Here is a 19,260-nt window from a genome sequence, read left to right as displayed (position 1 = left end):
CTAAGATTATAAACTTCCAAATAACACTCAGGTCCCACACAAGCGTGGCCAACTGAATTTCAGCACACCCGCCCTGCTGCAGGAATGGTGGGTCGACTGCTGGTGGAGAGCCTTGTGCCAGCAAAGGCTTCAGAAGTTTTTCCAGGCAAGTCACAGGCTTCCCTGCTTCTGGGCTGGCTGGTGTTCCAAGACAGCCGTTGCAAATGGGTAGGCTGGAGGCAGCTGCGGCCTGCTTGTGGCTTGTCAGGGATGTGTGTTAGTCTTCTTGTTCACTGGCTCTTAAAAAATGTAAATTAACCATGTCCACCTTTAAAAATAAGACAAAACTGCACAATTTCAAAGAGTGTTTGAATCCCCACTTTCTGCCTCATTTCTGAAACTGATTGGTTTAATAAAGGAAATAGTACTGGAGTGAAAGATTGACAGGTTTGGGATTTTAGGTTGTTAATGTAATGGGGGAAAGTCCTTGCAGCAGTTGCTGAGAACTGTTCTTTTGGGTGGAAAATTCCATGACTAAGCCCCCCGACGTGGATCTTTCTCCTGTGTAAGGTAAAACTGATAATCAGCCATTGGTTTGGGATTGAAATACTGCTGTTATATATGTTGATGCTGTAACTTTTCCCATAAAAGGATTTAAGGTGTTCATATAGTAACCATATGGCCAAGACATAAGTGATATCAGCATAAGACAGCATGAGGTGATTTCTTTCAGTTTACTGAGAAAAAAAAAAAAAGGGCTCTCTCCATGTATTGAAGTCTCAAAGAAATTCTATTTTGGTCATTGAAGTTATACTTTAGAAATCTATGGGGGGAAAAGGGGGCAGCTTTAAAAAGCTGGGGTGGGGGCAGTGGGGTGGGATGGGAAGTGGTGGCACATGCCTTTAATCCCAGCACTCAGGAGCCAGAGGCAGGTGGATCTCTGTGAGTTCGAGGCCAGCCTGGTCTACAGAGTGAGTTTCAGGCCAGCCAGGGCTACACAGAGAAAACATGTCTCAAATGAACAAAAAACCAAAACCAAAACAAAACCCAACCAACCAAATAAATAGTAAGTAATAAATAATAAAATAACCCCTGATCCTTACTAAATTAAAATTAACACACGGTTTATATAGCTGAAAAAGGAAAAGATTTTTGGATATATATTTTATTTGACAGTGTTTTAGAATATCATACAGTAAACAAGATTTCTGTAAAAGTTAATTTATCCATAGTGGTGCGTTTCATAAAAATAGTTGCTCACTTACAGTCTTTCTGTGACTATTAATACACGGAATTATATTTATAGAGATACAGCTGTACAGGGTAAATTCACAGCTAACACTACACAGAAATATTATTTGGAATGAGATTTTAGATGATGTGCTGTCTTCACGGGTTATAGATTACAGCCGCATAAAGTAACTACTGCACAAGTAGTAGCTGTGAACTGTGCAAATTAGAGTTTATGCAAGGGTAATCTTCACTCTTTTCCTTTTGTAACATGTGAAAAAATAAAGGTCAGAGGATACAGTACTGGGACGTGCAGCTACACTACAGAAGCATTGTCCAAACCCAGAGTCAATAAATTAATGGCAAACTAGACTGGATTTCTAGTCCAGGGGAGAAAGACGAATTGAGATTAAACAAAAAGTCTAAAACCGCTACATGTGTTTGTGCTTTTGTTTATGATGAATGTGTTTCATTTTGGAAATTACTTTTACAAGCTGCAATACCCCTCACATGAGGCTTTTGACCATATTGGCTTGTGGAACAACTATCTTTATGTCTGATGGAAATTAAACTAGGTAGTGCCCAGAGAGTGGGGGAGACTCATTTGAGACAGCAGTTCCCTGTGACCCTGCTCGACGGACCCCTTTTACTCACTTGACAACAAGTGAGAGGGATGGGTCTTACTTGCTTTGGAACTTGTGTAAGGGGCAGAATATCCGAAGGGTTGAAGCCTCACGTATACAAAACATATTCATGGCAAAATGCCTTTAGACATTTTGTCTTTTAATATGTGCAGCTACAATAAATACCAATGTATAGCTGACTGAAGTAAATGTTCGACAGTTTTTACTACCGGGACAATCACTGACCTGAGATGGTAACCCAGGAACATAAAGGCGCATCTATATATCGTTAGTGTGACAAAAACCATTAGCGAATATAAGGCGAGAGCTAACCAGATGGAAACAAAAGGGAGATCAAATAAGGAAAGCAGAAAGGAATGCCAAAGGACTCATGTTCTTTAATGAAAATAAATTAGTTATCATAATGCTTTCAATATTAGAGATTCTAATTTGAGAAATATAGGACAAATACTTTGTCAAAGTGCAAATGAAGAGCTTTAAAATAAGACATAAAATAGGTAAAATAGAAGATTGCTAACAGAGCAGCTACGTATCTCCGAGTGCCTGGGACGGCAGGAAAGCCTTTTCAGGAAGGACCTGCAGCGCTGTCAATCTCGATTAAACAGATTATGGTCTTTTGATTATCAAACTCATTATTTTAGAGGAAAACCAATTAAGATCTACGAGCTAACCTGCAAAATTCTGACTTACGGCAAACTGTTCCCTAGGATACAATTTTTAAACCTTTTTTTCCCTACTACGGAAAATGTACAGAAATGTGACTTGACCACAGAAATGGCAGTAAAAATGGCATCACACCAATGAATTCACTAGGTTTCTAACTCATCCTGCAGTAGGCAGGGAACGATGCTGCTAATACCGTCGGTGGATGCCTAAGGGGGAGCCATGGAAACGTATCAGTATCATGGGCGAACAGTTCTGGATGTCTCAAAGAAACCCTTTAACCCCTGTCTAGATATGTCAAGAACGACTTATTTACAACACTTTAGATCAATTAAAAGATATAATCTTGTCTCAGTTTCCGCTTGCTCCGTGCAGTTTGATTTTTTTTAAGGCGATATTCCAGTTTGTGATTGCTCTGAACTTGTCCAGTTTCTTGATATAAAGTTTGGATGACATCCAAATCCTTCATGCAGTGGGGGGAACTTTTTTTCTTTTCTCTTTTTAAACTAAAGCTACACTGCACTGTCTCTCTGTGATGTTTGCGTGATTTTGGTTCTTCCATAGCTGCCAAAGCTCCCACCATGGAACCGGGGGCTTTAGGATCAGTTTAGGTCTGCCTGCGCGCACACCGTGCCGTGCCGCCCACGCGCGTCGCACGCCGGTGCTCCCGGGCCTCGGCGCCTCGTGTAGATCTATGCGTGTGACAGTGGAAATAAATTAAAACGCCGTGAGACGGAACCCAGGAAGATCGGCCTGCGCGGAGGCGGGCGGGGGCCCCGCCTCGGGGCTCATCTGCCCGCGGCCGAGGCGCCAGGCTGCAGGGCGCCCGGCAGCTTGTCGGAGCCCGGCACCTTCCAGGGCCCCGGTGCCACCGCCGCTTTGCGCGCCAGGCCGCCCCGTGGGCCGTGCTGCGGGTCGGGCCCCCGAGCGCACGCCCACCTTGGCCTCGGCCTCCCGCGCGCCCGCGGCCCCGGGGCCCTCGCGCCGGCCGCGCAGCGCCTCCTTTCCATCGGCCGCCTCCGAGGCGGGCCTGCCGGCCTCGGGCCGCCCCTGGCCGCCTGGCACCTCCTCCAGCCTGGGCCTTGCACTGCGCTGCGGGCTCGCCGAGCGCTCCCTCTGCTCCCCCAGGCGCTGCTTCTTCTGGCCGCCGGCCGAAAGCTCCTTTGGTTTCCTAACGTCGTGTTCCCTTTGGATATCCCAAGTTGGGTCTGGGCCTATCTGGTGGGAAGGGTCGGAGGGTGGGGCTGGATGTGATGGAGAGAATGGAGAGAGGATGTCTTCGAGGGAGACGCCTACTTCCGGCAGGCCTGGGGCGGCGGCAGCGGCAGCGCTCCAGGCGTGGGGTTCGTCTGCGGACAGGAAGCACAGGGGTTAGTGCGAGCCGCGTCCCTGCGCTCCAATTGCCTTCGCTGGGGACCGGGGCTGGCAGCCAAGTGGCTGCTCTCAAGGGCCCTGCCACACACAACCCCCCACTGCCCAGAGGGCAGCCAGCCTCTCCCAGGGCTTCCGTCCCCCACCCGACCCAAGCCTCCATTGCACAGGAGTTCAAAGCCCAGCTCGGGCCTAATCTAATCCCTTTGCCCCGGTCTGCTCTACTTCTGGGGTCACGCCTAAGCATGGACACAGACTTGACAATATATCAGCGGGTCTCAGACTTCACGGTGGTCATGAAAATACAGGTTGCCCGGCGACCCGGCCAGCAGGTCCCAGTGAAGCGACCCGGTGCTTGTCTCTTTTTAGCAGGCCCTAGGCGATTCTGGGGAGTAGTTAACAGCCGGGATCTGAGCTCTCCTCGAAGGAGTCGGGAGAGTGATTTTCTTAACCGTTAGAGGTCGCTCAAAGCACATTTCTCAGCAATTGGCTAATAATCTTGGGATTTGGATTGATTCATCTGAAAACTATCATTGCTCTCGTGCCCTCAAAAGAAAATCACTGTCTTTGATTTTTTTTTTTTTGTGGTTTCAACATGGATGGCTCCTAGACTAAGATAAACGGAACTGTTTCTAGAGAGTCAAGCTTTATGTCTGTTGAGGATCTTGAGGATTTACTATGTTTACTTCCAAAAAGTATTGAAAAATATATTTTCATATATATGAAAAATATGAAAAACATATATGTCATAAAACAAAACACTGGCCAGAAACCAAGTAAGGGACGGATGTGTTAGGATTCAATGAGTTAGTTACGACCGCGAACAAGAACATTAACGTTGAATTTTCTTACCCTAAGGCAAAATAAAGCAGGGAAATTCAATACAGGAACCCTTGATATTCATGAGGAATATGTCTCAGGACCCTTGAAATTCTCAAGTTTTATAATATTTCAGAGTGTTATTTTCTCTAAGGCATTGTGTGTGTGGGACACAAGCTACCTTTATATTGAATTCTGGGTAGCTGGTGATTCTTCTCCATTAGTAGCTAAGATCCCCTCCCTCGCCCCCCATCGGGTTGAAGGCTGTGATTGAATTTCTGGCCTCTGTAACAGGGGCCAGTGATCTTGAGTGTATCCAGTCCATGAATACCAGGAATCTGCTTTGTTTTAAAGTTGGGAATTTTTATATAGTACTTTTGATGGTGATGGTGACTTAGATGAGGAGAAAGAGAGGACAATGGAGTTGCCATTTTCCCCAACAATTCTGGCCACCTTTAAAATATCAGATTAGTTGTACAAACTTTCTCTTTTGCTGTGAGATCTGAACTGCTTACTCTGGGAACAGTGTTATCTTCCTCTTCTTCATAAACTGATGTCCATGAATCTTTTCACATTAGAAACCAAGTATCCTTGGTTTGAATAGTCTGGAATTAGTGGATGTGTTCAGTGCGAACCCCTACTGAGGGCTACAGTTAAAAACCAAACTAGCATTGATAGAAAGTGGCAACTTGCCAATGTAGGTAAAAATGTTGCCTTAAACATTTAAACACACATTCAAAATACCTAGCAGAGTTTGCCAGTAGTAATTTCTGCCCAGGACCATGATGATGGTGGTTTACATGTTAATAAGCTCATCCCCCCATTATTCGCATATGGTTGAGTCAATTAGCTGACCAAAATATCACTTCTGAGATGCAAGGAGAAGGCCACTTCCTGAAGGAGGCAGTGAGAGGTTAAGTAGCTTGATGAAAATTATAGAATGGGCACCCTAGAGTAACATTTTGGGTAAAGAAAACCCTTTTTACTGAGTGAGAAAATTGTCCCAGCCTATTGATATGCAAATAAGATTAAAACAAGAGAACCAGACCTTAGTGACCATCCTGTCTAAAAGGGACCAGCCCCATCTCCCAACAGAGTACTTAGCATTTGTTCCTTGAAATCTTACCAAACACATGTGTGGTATTGGACAGGAGAGGTCTGGTCAGACGGTGGAAAACATTAACTCATACATGGAAGTATCTGCCTTTCCCTATCTCCAGTCATTCCTTATGATAAGCTACAGGACGGGCTTATCTACAAATACAAACCTTACTATAAAAAGAGTTTTTCAAGAGATTTTAATAGGCAATTAAATACTTAACTGAAGGAGAAGTGGAAAGTTTTTGTGTTCTAAGCTACCACCTATTAAAAATATCAGCCAGAAATTAAAATTAACTTTGTATAAAGTATTTCAGAGGTAGAAATCAATATACGTGTATATTTTTTATTTCTATATAAAGACACTTCATGGTTCCATGCTGGACATGCGATGCGCACACCGGCGTGAGCTTTCGGAGCTCCACAAGGCACCTCAGTGGGCAGCCCTTCTTTTGTACACCTTGTCCAGTCACCACTGTGCCAGGTGACCCGAACTGGGGACAGGAGGAACCTTCTCCACTCTCTCAAATGCTAATATTCATGACATCACGATTCATAGTGAAAGAATTACTCAAACTTAGTTCTGGCCACGTTTTCTGTTTTCCCTCCATCATTGTTTTCTTTCTTGTACCTGGGCACAGGCTAAAGAGTTTGATCATGGGCCCTGCACAGGCCAAGGCGTGTATGGTCATCGGCACAGCACCGGCTGAGCGGAGGTGCGTGACCATTGGTCCCACATGGGCCGAGGTGTGTGGCATGGGCCTGGCACAGGCCTAGGTCATGGGCGTAGCACGGTCTGAGGAGTGTGATTATATACATTGTGAAGCGCTTGAGAAAGATGGCTCCACAGCTTCTCCTCGATGTTCTAAGAGGAGCTGTAGCAGAGAGTCTTATGACGTTGAAATGAGCCACAGGTGGGCTGCTGGGATTTCTGTAGCCCCTCTGTACCAACAGTGTCCCAGGCACAGTAGCTAAAACCGAACTGTCGTCATTAGTGTTCCCTCTCCTACCCCACTGAGCCCAGTGATACTTTAGTGTCAGCTCCAGAGGATACCTCTGTGAGTTCCCCTTCCCACACCGCGGCCGAGTATTCCCGTAAACAGGCTGCACTCGGCGCTTCCTGCCACCTCATCTCCCACCCCTCCGTCTTTCCCCTGACCTCATCCGGGATTTAGTCTTTCCTCACGATAGCATCTCCTGAACGTTCTCTTACTTGTGAAGCTGGAACGAAAGTATTCCTGTTGAGCTCTGTCCCTCCCAATGGCTCTACATTGGTTCGTCCATCTGTCTTCTTGATATCTCTCCTTGAAAATTACACTGGCACTTTCTCAAGTAAAAGCCAGGAACCTTCCCTTCCAAGCTACTCTCCGTGCCTCCTTGTCTCTCCTGGGCGAATGGTATTGTCATCACATGGTGTCACCCTCGGTCCCCAACTTTCTTGCATCTCACAAATACAAAGCGTCTGTCGAGCCCTGTCTTCAGACACTTGCAGGCTCTATCCAAATACTCCACCTTTACCCTCAGACACAGGCCAGCCCCTGGGAGGACGCAGCTAATGTAGGATGAGCAAGACCGCCATGTTTAAAAGAAGGCCCGTGTGGACATCTTCCCTTGGGGAGAGTATAAAAGTTCTAAATTCTAAATACTTGAGCACTGTGCAGAGAGGCACAGCAATGGTGAACCCCTACCTGTCTGTACAAGGGATTGGCTTGGCCTGAGGAAGCCACTGGATGGAGGGATATCGTTTTAGACAGAGGGGCTGCAGAAATGGCTGTCACCTGCTTTACTGCCATAAGCCACCCTTCTCATTGCCTCCATGCCTGAGTTCCTCTAGTGAGTCTCCGCATAACATCTGTGACAGTATCTTTGATAAACAAGTTCTTGTCTGAACCTTCACTGGATTTTCACTGCTTTTAGATTTAAAACGCGAGATGATTTAACTAGACTACGAGAGCCTTCAGGATCTGGGTCCTGATGTTCTCACTAGCTTTGGCTCCATTCCCCCACCCCCACCCCCACACACCCAAATTGTTCTCAAGTGCAGGAAGCTCACCCTGGGATGCTACTGTCAACTGCCCTGCTTGCTAACTTAGGCACTCCTAGCTGCTCACATAAGGGGTGGGGGCGAGGTGGGGGGATGGGGGGTTTTCTTCACCCTTCCTAGCTCTTGAATATTATTCCAGAGAATTCCAATAGTAAGCGGGACTCTTCAATGGCGTCCTGTTTTATATCCTCTTAGTACTTATGTGTTTTTGCTATTTACTTGATTGACATCAGTCCAAATTACTAGTTGTATGTTTCATAAAGACAATGACCATACTGGTCTTGTTTATCATAGTGGACCAAAAAACCAGGATGGTGCTTGACACACACAAAAAAAATGAGTGCTTGATGAATATTTGATACGTGGATGAAAATCTGTTCCACGAATAGAAATGGAAGGTCTGACACCACTTCAGGGCAGAAGATTCACATTTAAAGTCTAGTCTGTCAGAAGTACGTTTGTGTCTGTGACTTGCATCTGTTTTGAGAGGAAAGATGATGGTGACTGAGTTAATCAGAAAAGACATCTGGGGAGGGGAGGAAAGTGATGCAGGAAGAGGAAAGGAAAAAACAGAGAGCATGCTGGGAACAGTTCGCTGCTCAGAGAGCATGCTGGGAACAGTTCGCTGCTCAGAGAGCATGCTGGGAACAGTTCGCTGCTCAGAGAGCATGCTGGGAACAGTTCGCCGCTCTCCTGGTGACTGATCAGGAGGGAGAGGAGCAGACCGAGGCTCTGGCTCCAAGGACAGAGTCAGCTCCCTTGGAATTTTGCAGACGTCCTTTCCTTATCAGTCTTACCAGCTGCCGGAAAGGCTTCCTCCCTGGCGCCGCTGACCACTATGCTGTGGAATATTCTGAAGAGGACCACAGATAAAGGAGATGCCAAACATCTTAAGCTACAACGCGAGAGAGACGGTCCTCCTCTTAAGTTAGGATCACATTTTTTTACCCTTCCTACTTTCACTTCTTTCTTTTGTTTCGCTTTATTTGGTTTCTCTGTGTAGCCCTGGCTGTCCTAGAAATTGCTCTGTAGACCAGGCTGGCCTCGAACTCACAGAGAGATCCACCTGCCTCTGCCTCCTGGGCATTGGGATTAAAGGTGTGTACCACTGCTGCCCCCACTTTTATTTCTACTAAGTTCTTTTCTCCTCTGGAATACACACTGATCGATGCCCAAGTTTATATTTTTATATATAATACGCATTATGTTCACATAGTTATTTTTTGAATTATAAGATATATGGTCTGTTAAATTATCTTGTTAGGAGAGCAGCAATATTAACAAACTAAGTTCACTTTATATGTTGAGGTTAAAAAAAGAAACCTCCTGGAATTGATAAGATAGTTAGGCAGGAAAGGTGTTTGCTGTATATTCCTGGAGATCTGAGTTCGACACTTGGAATCCATGGAAAGATGGAGGGAGAGAACCAACTCTATAAAGTTGCCTTGTGATCTCCACAGGTGTACACACACACACACACACACACACACACACACACACACACACACAAACCTGGGTGTTCATGTGCCATCACACACACACATGCATGTATGTACACATGCACGCACTAAAACCTCCTTCTAAACGTCTTATGTAGGGATTGTATTTCAACATCTTACTTTATGAAATGCCACCAAAATGATCGTAACCAAGGATCTGACCTGAGGGGAATACATTGTTTGTTGCAGTAAATCTCTTTTCAGATGGCTCTTATGGTCAGTGAAAAAAGATCTGTACAGTGAGAACACATAATCCAAATAAAGGAAGAATGCTGGAGTTGTGTCTCAGTGGCAGAGAGTTTGACTACAAGTCAAGAGTTGATGTTAACCTTTGTGGAGGACTAAGGTGGGGAGACTCTCAGTAGGGACCCAGAGACTGTGGTAGGAGAAAGAGAACCTATCATCTACTCCTGTTTTACCATAGACAGCTCCAGGCATCCAGCTTGGCCTCATGGTTGGCCGGCCTCTGAATTCCTGGGTTTCTACATTGCTTTTCCTGATTGGTGCATATCCCAGGCACAGGGCAATACTGGGGGCTGGGGGGTTGGTTTTTAGATTATGATGTTCGGGAAGATAATAGCAGCAGAATTTGTTTGGTACTGCTACTAACATCCCTAGCACTGAGTGAGGTACCAGACCCTCTGTACTGAACTCACATCACACACACAGGCTGACGCATTTTACAGAGGGTGACGCTAAGGAAGGAAGGTTAGGTGACTTGTTAAGGGCTGCACATCCAAGCCAGTAGGTAATAGAGAAGGGTGCGGAACGGCCTCCTGACCGCGTTCCTGCTCGACCGCTGCCTTTGTTGCGTATAGTTCTTATTGAGAGTGGGGACTCAATTGCTCTTCTGGAGTGATGAACAGAGACTTGCATCTGAAGTGGCCATCAGAAGCAGATCTATTGGTTTTCCTAATGGGGACTCTGAAATGTCATTTATCTGAACACTGGACTCAGACGGACAGTCATTATGGTTACTGTGTCGAGCTGTGAAAATGCTGGAGACATGGGTAGGATTCGACAGACAATAAACCTGGATCTTTCGGGGGCAGGGATAATGCTATCTATTTGAAACTGTTCCTCTTATTGCCGCTCCTTGGGCCAGGATTGAGTTGAAAATACTCACGTTAGACATTGGGAACACTGAATTTGACACACAAATCCTTTTACTTCTAACTGGCTAAAATTGTCTTGCTGAAGTAATGTATGGAATTGGGACTACTTCTTGCTATACACGTTTCCTGTTGAGTGCTACAAGTGACTGGGGTTAGAGAATACTGATGTGGCTCTAATAGAATCCATTTGCTTCCAACTTAGACTATTAGAGAAAATAGAAATATTATTAAGATCAAAGCCATTTGGTTAATAGAAGCTTTGCAAGGGTTGGTTTCAAACTGTATAGGTTCATTTGTATCTTTTCAATCATCACTTTTGGTAACAAAATCTAAATAGGAAAGATATATGTTCATAATTTCTGAACAGATTGATTATTTATGGTATTTCTGCCCTTTCCAAAGCACCATTTCCAGTCGGGAGCTGTTGCTAATAACCTTTACACAAGTATCTGTTTCACTTTCACTCTCAGAAGACCTAAACTAGACACTGTAACATTGTAACATTTAAAGCGGCTGCACTTGCCCATTGAAGCTTCATGTCCACGCTCATTTTGAAAGTATGAATCAAGGCACCACTTTGGCTCCCCCCCAAGTAGAAAGGCAGTCTTCAGGGTGGGCCAGGGTTCCTAATGATGGGATTGGGACCAATGAACGATCTATAGGAGTTAGTACTGCTGTGCATATCCTGAACGTTACCTTCTAACCCTCATGGCATCTCTGAGAACTACGGTCTGTTATCCCTATCCCACTAGTTAGAGAACTAGAGCTTAAATCAATGAAGAAATCTGCCAGGACCACTCAGCTAGAAAGCAAGGATCCGGGTGAATGACACCATAATGCAGAGCCCAAGGCCAGAGCCTGATTTTAATCTTTCTAAACAGCAAAAGCAGTGCAGGAAGAGATGATGTCCTTAATGCTACTTGAAAGGCAAAAGCACACAAACAACTCCCTCACACCACCACCCTGATCACTTGGTGAAGTGGCTATGTCTGGAATTGCAGCACTTGGGAGGCGGAGTAGAAGGAAGGTTTGCAAGTTTTAGGCAGCATGTGGTACAACATCTGACTTTAAAAAACAAACAAACCTGAGGTAGTAGAAAAGTCAGGGGACAAAGTTTGTTAGTAGAGTGTCCCCGAGCATCTGCTGGGGGGTGGGGCGGGGAGGTTGAAGAGAGGGAAGGTGAAGTACTGGGCAGTTTTGCAGGAGTTGGGAGCCAGTTGGAAGAGTGATCTCCACAGGGAGGGTGGAGTAGAGTCCTGCCCTGCCTGTCTTCTGGAAGAGTTAGGTCACAAAGTTGTGGAGAGTGTGGATTGGGAAGTCTTGCTTCTGGCTCTAGGTCTGTCTCACATGTGAAGTTGGCAAGCCACAGAAGCCTTCTCAGCCTCCATTTCTCTCGGCAACATGGAATAAAGCCTCTTTTCTTTCCCTCCCAGATTGTGAAGGTCTGACGGAATGAGGTATATGGACCTGACGTTCGCTCGTACAGACACTAGCTCGCAAGCCGACACTTTGAAGCTAGTTTTATAAAGTGAGGAGAAGGTAGGAATTGACACTTAGCTGAGATGGTATGTGGGTGGCAAGTAAGCACATGAGAAAGATGGGCAATGGTCAGTAGGGACAGGACAGTTACGAGTTTAAGGGGAAGACGCTCATTTCCCTACTGGAGAGAGCTAAGGAGCAGTAACCGTGCAACTGAAAATAGAACCACAGACCCTCTCCTGCCCTGTACGTGGAAATGAATAGCAACTTATGGTACTGTGGCAGTTTCCTAAAAAATTAAACATTTATTTATCATCCAACTGACTTGCTTCGGTATGATAAAAATCTTACATCCACATAAAGACCTTTGTGTGGAGTTTTAGTGTGATTTTTTGTGTATATTTTTTAATGGTGAATTTTACCACCAATGAAACAGCGCAGATGTCCATCCACTGGCAAATGATAAGCACAGTGGGATCTTATTTGGCTATGGAGTGAAGCAAATTAGTCATGCACCCACAAACACAAGCGGATCTCAGATGTCTTATGTTAAACGGAAGGAAAAGCACGTCGGATTCAGAAGGTGATCGAGTATGCAACTGGCCCCATTTATCCCAGGTTCTCAAACAGGCGAGCTTCCGGGAGCTAGGGGGTGGGAACAGCTTGACTCTGGTGGCGAGGGGGCTAAGATGCTGTTAGAGGCTGTGGAACTGATCTGTGTTTGGATCATGATAGTGATGATATCATTGTTATTTTGTTGATCTGAAATTCTTTGTAACGGTTACATCTTCGACTGTTTCATACACACCCATAAAGCCGTCCCTCTCTATGTCACCCCTATCAATCCCTCCTCCTATCCCTTCCTATCCTATTTTCTCTTCGGTTAGTGGCCCCTCAAATTTAAACAGGAGAATCTGTGTGATCACTGGTTTGGGACTAGCCATCAGAGCCTACTGGGGTCTAAATTTATACCCACCTGTAGGGTGACTCAAGTAATCTTCCTCAGAGGCTTTTGGCTCCTCTGGGAATGGTTCATGGATAGAGTTCAGGACCAAGATTACAGGGGAAGCCCTTCTAGGGTAAAACCCACACCAGATATGCAACAGGTGATTCTCTGTCAATATGGCCTCAGAGGACAAAGCGCATCCCCCTCTCAAATATTTTGGCCCATTTTAAAAAGTAGAAATGGCGGTGGAAGCCAAACCTTAGGTCTAGAGCAGGCAGTCTCGGTACCAGATCTTACAAGGCTGTCACAAGACAACTTAATACATAGCCAGCTTTATTATTTATTTTCCTTCCCTCTTCCTTTTCTTCGTTATGTGTATGCATGTCTTACCCGGATGTGTGTCTGTGCAGCGTGCGCATGTCATATCCGGCAATGCCGGAAGAGGGCAGCTTGTTCCCGGAACTGCATTTACAGGCAGCCGTGCGCTTCTGTGAAGTGCTAGGAATGGAACCTGGGTCTTGAGCAAGAGCAGCCAGTGATGATCATTGAAGAGCCTCCTCTTTATCTTTCAGAAGCCCTTTCCTTTCTTCCCTACTCCCCACCCAGTACCCAGCTTCTCTGTTCGTCTTGCTTTTTAAAGTGAACAAAGTCAGCTTCTACTTTCTGTGCTGCTTAGCTCTGTGCCCTGAAAATGGACCTGCGGAATGGTAGCGTTTCCGTCTTCCTGGGCCCTTTCCACCGTCGTGCAAGAGACGGAGAATTAATGTGCACGTAGGTACTGATGGAAAGTCTCATACGAATCGGGGCAAAGAAGAAAGTGAAGTCCAGGCAGTGGGGCGTGGGTGCAGATTTAGGTGGGGGTCGGGTGGGAAGGTGGCATCAAGCAGGCAGTTGAATAGAGAGGAGAAGCAGGTGTGCGGTTACCCTGGCCACAGACATTCCACACAAAGATGCTGAGGAGACAGGGTTTGTATGTGCACAGAGAGACAGAGACTGGAAGTCAGAGGAAGGGACAACATCACATGGGCACAGTGGGTTACACAGGAGTGGGTTACAGTCTAAAGGCAGTGGAAACCATTGAATGGTTTCAAGCAGAGAAACGGCATTTAAGAAGGCTAATGTGGATTTTTACAATATCCTTCATAATGAAAGAATAACTCAGGCTATATACGACATTATGCTGGAGGGGGCGAAACTGAGACCGTTTCCCCTAAAATCTTTAAGGAGATTTTCACCTTTATTCAATGTAATGCTCAAAATCTTAGCTAGCACAGCAAAGCAAAAGGAAGGAGGAAGACTGGATACATAGGAAAGGAAGTTAGATTATCTGTTTTCACACCGTAGGATCCTGTACTAAAAAGACCCCCAAAGACTCCACCAAAAACCTCTCAGATTCAACGAAGCTCGAAGCAACACTTTTAAAAATCAACAAACAAAGATTAGTGATTTTTTTTTCTAAATACGCACAAACTTTCTGAGAAAGAAAACAGTGGGAAAACACCATTCATAGCTGGAACTTTGGTGTTCGATAATAATCCTGGAACTTGCTCTGCAGACCAGACTGGCCTCGAACTCACACAGATGCTACTGCCTCTGCTTCCAGGGTGCTGGGATTAGTGGTGTACCCCATCGCTACCCAGTTCCTACACATTTTAAACTATTATAAATAGGGTTTGTGTATTATAAATAGTTTGTTTCTTAGTTTTTGAGACAGAACTTCACAGCATAGTCAGGACTGTACTGAAACTCGCTATGTAGGCCAGGCTAGCCCCAAACTCCAAGTCCTCTTTCCTCAGCCTCCTGAGGATTATTACCATACACCTAAAATACCTAAAATGTCTAAAATTCTCTGGGAAGTATGGAAGGTGCCCTAGAACCAAAGCAATCCTGAGGGGAATAACGATGCAGAAGTATAATACTTGATTTCAAATTACACGGCAGAGCCATTGTAACAAAGAAAAGCATGGTTTTGGTGCAAAAATGGACACACAGATACATGGGATAGAATAGAGGACGCAGAATAAACCCACAGAGCCACAGCTACTTGGCTTTTAACAGCGATGACAGAGACACGTGCGGGAGAAACGAGATGGCTCTGCTCAGAGAAATGGGGCGAGGTTCCACTCTCTCACCTCGGCTGAGGCTCTCTCTGCTGTGCGGTGTTTTAATCTCGTGAGGTCCCATTTGCCCTTTGCTGCTCTTTCTTCCAGACCCACCGGAGTCCAGTTCCAAATCGATGGAAGACTCTAAGACCTGAGCCATTGAAACGGCTGGAGGACTAGGTGGGGAAAGTGCTCGAAGACTCAGACACAGGAAGGACTTTGTAAAGAGGACCTAAAGAAAGGTCAGCCTTGGGCAATGCTAGCAAGGATGTGCACACACATGTGTGTGTGGGTGTGCGTGCGTGCGTGCGTGTGGGTGTGTGGGTGTGCACGCGCATGTGTGTATAGGAAGGGAAACCTTATTTATTAGGCAATATGTCAGTCGGTATGGAGTCTCCTCAAAACACTAGAAATGGAATTATAATATGATCCAGCTATACCACTCCTGGGTTACCCAGAGAAATCTGTGGTGGTTTGAATTTGTTTGGCCCAGGGAGTGGCACTATTAGGATGTCTTTTTTAGGGTTTTAGTGCTGTGCACAGACACCATGATCAAAGCAAGTTTTATAAAGGACAACATTTCATTGGGGCTGGTTACAGGTTCAGAGTTTCAGTCCATTATCATCAAGGTGGGAGCATGGCAGCATCCAGGCAGGCACGGTGCAGGAGGAGCTGAGTTCTACATCTGCATCTGAAGGAAGCCAGGAACAGACTGAGCATCCTCAGGCAGCTAGGAGGAGGTCTCCAAGCCCACCTCACAGTGACACACTTCCTCCAACAAGGCCACACCTTCTAATAGCGCCACTCCTTGGGCCAAACATGCAAACCATCACACAGGAAGTGTGGCTTTGTTGGAGTGGGTGTGGCCTTTTGGAGTAGGTGTGGCCTGTTGGAGTAGGTGTGGCCTTGTTGGAGTAGGTGTGGCCTTGTTGGAGGAAGTGTGTCACTAAGGGGTGGCCCTGAGGTCCTATGTGTAAGCTCCAGGAAGTGTGGAAGAGACCCCCAACCTGGCTACCTGCAGAAGTCAGTCTCCTCCTGGTTGCCTTAGGATGAAGATGTAGAACTCTCTGCATCTCCAGCACTATGTCTGCCTGCATGCTGCCATGCTTCCACCTTGATAATGGACTGAACCTCTGAGCCTGTAAGCCAGCCCCCATGACTGAGACGGCATCTAAGTGAGTGTACCACATAGAGACTGGCACATCTGTGTTTCTTACTGTACTCACAACAGCCAAGATATAGGACTACTCTAGATGTTAATGGTTGAATGAATGAATAAGTGAATGGGTAGAGAAAAATGCTTGTGTGTGGGGAGGGGTAGAAGGACAGAGAGATAGAGGGAAATTTATTTAGCCATAAAGTAGGATAGAATTATGTCATTTGTGAAGTCAAGGATGGAACTAGAAGTCATCGTGCTAAGCACAATAAAGTAGACTTTAAAAAAATGAGTATTGCATGTTTCTCTCATATGCAAAAAGTATAGATTAAAAAATGACATGAAGGTAGAAAGTGACCATAGGAGATAAAACGGTCTTAAGAAGAGAGAGTGGGAGACAGGTTGGATAGTGGAGAGGGGATTTTGTGTCTTTTCTCAATACAGAATCACTCTTGCTATCTATCTATCTATCTATCTATCTATCTATCTATCTATCTATCTATCTATCTATCTATCACCTATCATCTATCTCTCATCTATTAATCAGTCTATCACCTATTATCTCTATCATCTATTAATCTATTGCTTATCCACGCATTGTACAGAGACTGGAAACTAGTAGTGAGGTTCAGTGTAGAAAAGTTCCAGGTGGAATCCACTCTGAGCGGGACGCAGCTGTGGCGGCTCAAGCAGAAAACGCAGTGCTTAGACCTGGTTGGTGAAGAGAGACCAGATTCTGGGTATTTCTGTGAAACTCCATGCAGACTGCAGGAGGCCCTGAGAGGTAAGTAAGAGGCACTCGGTACCCTCAAGGACTCAGGCTTCTTTTTCAGAGTCTGGGGCTCCTAGTGGCAGTGATAGAGTGTGCAACCTAGGTAGGGAGAGAACTGTAGGTGGGGCCCAAGGGAAGCTTGGGTTTGGGGTTGAAGGGACAGGACTACATACTAGACACAGAGAGCAGCGAGAGGACTTCAGAAGCAGGCCCAGTGTGCTGTGGATGGGCTGGAGGCAGTAAAGACCAGTGGCTTGGAAGGCGTGTGGAGAGTCAGAGTTTTACCCTAGACAGTGGAGAGCCAGGGGCTTTTAAACAGGAGAATAAGAACGGCAAATGTCCCCTCCTCATCTAAACAGGTGAGTCAATCCACTGATTTCAACAAATAAATTAGACTTGAATTAGAACTTATTAAATGTGTGTTGTTTCCTATGGGAGTCATTTTAGATGATTTTTGGCCAACAGATGGAGTTCCTTTTCGTTTTATTGGTACCGGCAAGCAGAAGTCGGATTCCTCTTTAGGTGGAGAAATACGATTGATCTTGTAGTTAATTAAAATTGAGCTTCTACTCTGCGGCAGGCAGCGGGTGAAGTCAGCACTTGAGACCTGGGCATGGGGGCAGTGGTGTTCTTGGCATTTGTGGAGCTTACGGTAAGAGGCAGATGCGGGCAAGTGGTACCAACCGTAGTGTTGTCACTAAAGGGAAGTTCAAAGAGAAAACACTACAGAAATACCTCACACAGTGCTTGCTTCATTTAGGGGCTGCAGGAGGCCTTCACCAGGTCTTACGGGAAGACTAGGTTGGTTACAATTTTATCTGGCAGGAAAAATCATCTCTCTCGTTTTAATTAACTTCTCTTTTAAGTAGTTCTTTGCAAACAGCACGAAACAAGATAAACCAGCTCTCTGTCTCTCATTTTACAGCGAAAGCAAGCTTTTCATTAACACTCCGGGGTGAGGTGTGAGGTGACAGGGGAAGAAGCTGGGGTGGGGCGCCCTCATTTGTACAGAATAGCACCGTGAGGTCCGCCATGCAGGTGTTTAGGATTCTCATTGGCAAGGAGGACCAAACAGTACTATGAGGTGGTGACACCAGGCAGGAGTCATGGCCATGCGCTGTTGGGCTGTACAGGTGAGCATAGGGCAGGAAGCACTGGGAATTGGAAAGCATAATGGGGAATAGGTCAGGGGTCCCAAGGGGCTCTCAGGATCTCAGCTCTTCAATGGACAGAAGCACCGTAACGTGACTGGAGGACACACAGGCTCACCGCTGTCTGGTGAGACCATTTCAGATCAGTCTCTTCCCTCCCTCTAGACAGGCCTTCACTATGCCTGGTGGGCAGAGGGGAGTGCGGGTGGAGAAGGCAGGAGCTGGGCTGGCTTTAGAAAGAAGGGGTTCATCTATCTTCTGATGCAGCCTAACGGTGCTTTTATATTGGCGCGTGTCTGTGTGTCCGTGTAAGCATACGCAAATATAGAATAGTGCATTTTAAGCAGTAATACACCCCTGATCGTCCTTGTCACCTCAGAAGCAGAAGCATCTCTTCCTACTTTTTAATGAAGTAGCTGTTCCCGTTTTCTTTTCCTCTTTGTTTCTGTCACACCTGCTGTAATTTACTGAGGAGCTCTTAGGTAAACACGTCTCCCTTTCCTAAAACACAGATTCTACCAGAAAGAAGCATCTTGCCACAGAGAGTTAACTGAATGAGGAGTGGAGGTGGGAGGGTCACACGTGTAAGGCCAGCCTGGGTGACTCCGGGAGACTGTTCCAAAACACAATGTGGAAAGGGTTCCTGGGGTTTACCTCTGAGGTAGAGTAAACACAGCACGCACAAAGCTCTAGGGCCAATCTCCTGTACCCCAAAGGGAGCTATCTTCACGCCACTGGACGCCTGAGTGAGAATCGTGTTTGACCGCACTCCCCGGCACTTCACAAGACCATTACGATTTAAGGTGTTAGCTAGATTCTGAAAGTCTCTGTAGTGGTCGGATCACCCCGGGAGCAGTCAGGGGCACTTGAACTGAAGCCGGAAGGAAGGGGCAGCTGGGCACGGTGGGCACTGAAGCCCATGCTGGGTCTCTGAAGGAGGAGGGAGTCTTAGCTTCACCAGCCAATTCGTGCTTCTGAACTCCGAGGAGAGCGCGGTGTATTACTCAGTGGGTTTCCTAAGTCAGCGTATCTCCTGCTGTGTTATTGGGATCCGCAGCCCAAGAAGACAGAGGATAGGTCAGTCAGGAGGGTGGAAACCACACCTTCACCGTCTCCTCTACCACTGGAGAGTGGTACCCATGCTATGGACATTATAAGTGATTCTACAAATGACTCTAGTATTCACACATGA

General features: G+C 46.0%; 1 protein-coding gene across 1 annotated transcript in view; it reads right to left on the bottom strand.

Annotated features, from left to right (window-relative positions):
* Positions 1-1,105: 1,105 nt before the first annotated feature.
* The window catches only part of Magi2 (membrane associated guanylate kinase, WW and PDZ domain containing 2), a 1,438,642-nt gene continuing 1,420,487 nt past the window's right edge, over positions 1,106-19,260 (bottom strand). The window contains 2 exon segments of the mRNA XM_032907059.1: positions 1,106-3,413; positions 3,415-3,865. Of these exon segments, the coding sequence (XP_032762950.1) occupies positions 3,305-3,413; positions 3,415-3,865 (560 nt within the window). The 3' untranslated portion in view covers positions 1,106-3,304.

Source organism: Rattus rattus, chromosome 6 (assembly GCF_011064425.1).
Source record: "Rattus rattus isolate New Zealand chromosome 6, Rrattus_CSIRO_v1, whole genome shotgun sequence".
Classification (NCBI taxonomy): Eukaryota; Metazoa; Chordata; class Mammalia; order Rodentia; family Muridae; genus Rattus; species Rattus rattus.
This window is presented reverse-complemented; position numbering and strand designations above follow the sequence as displayed.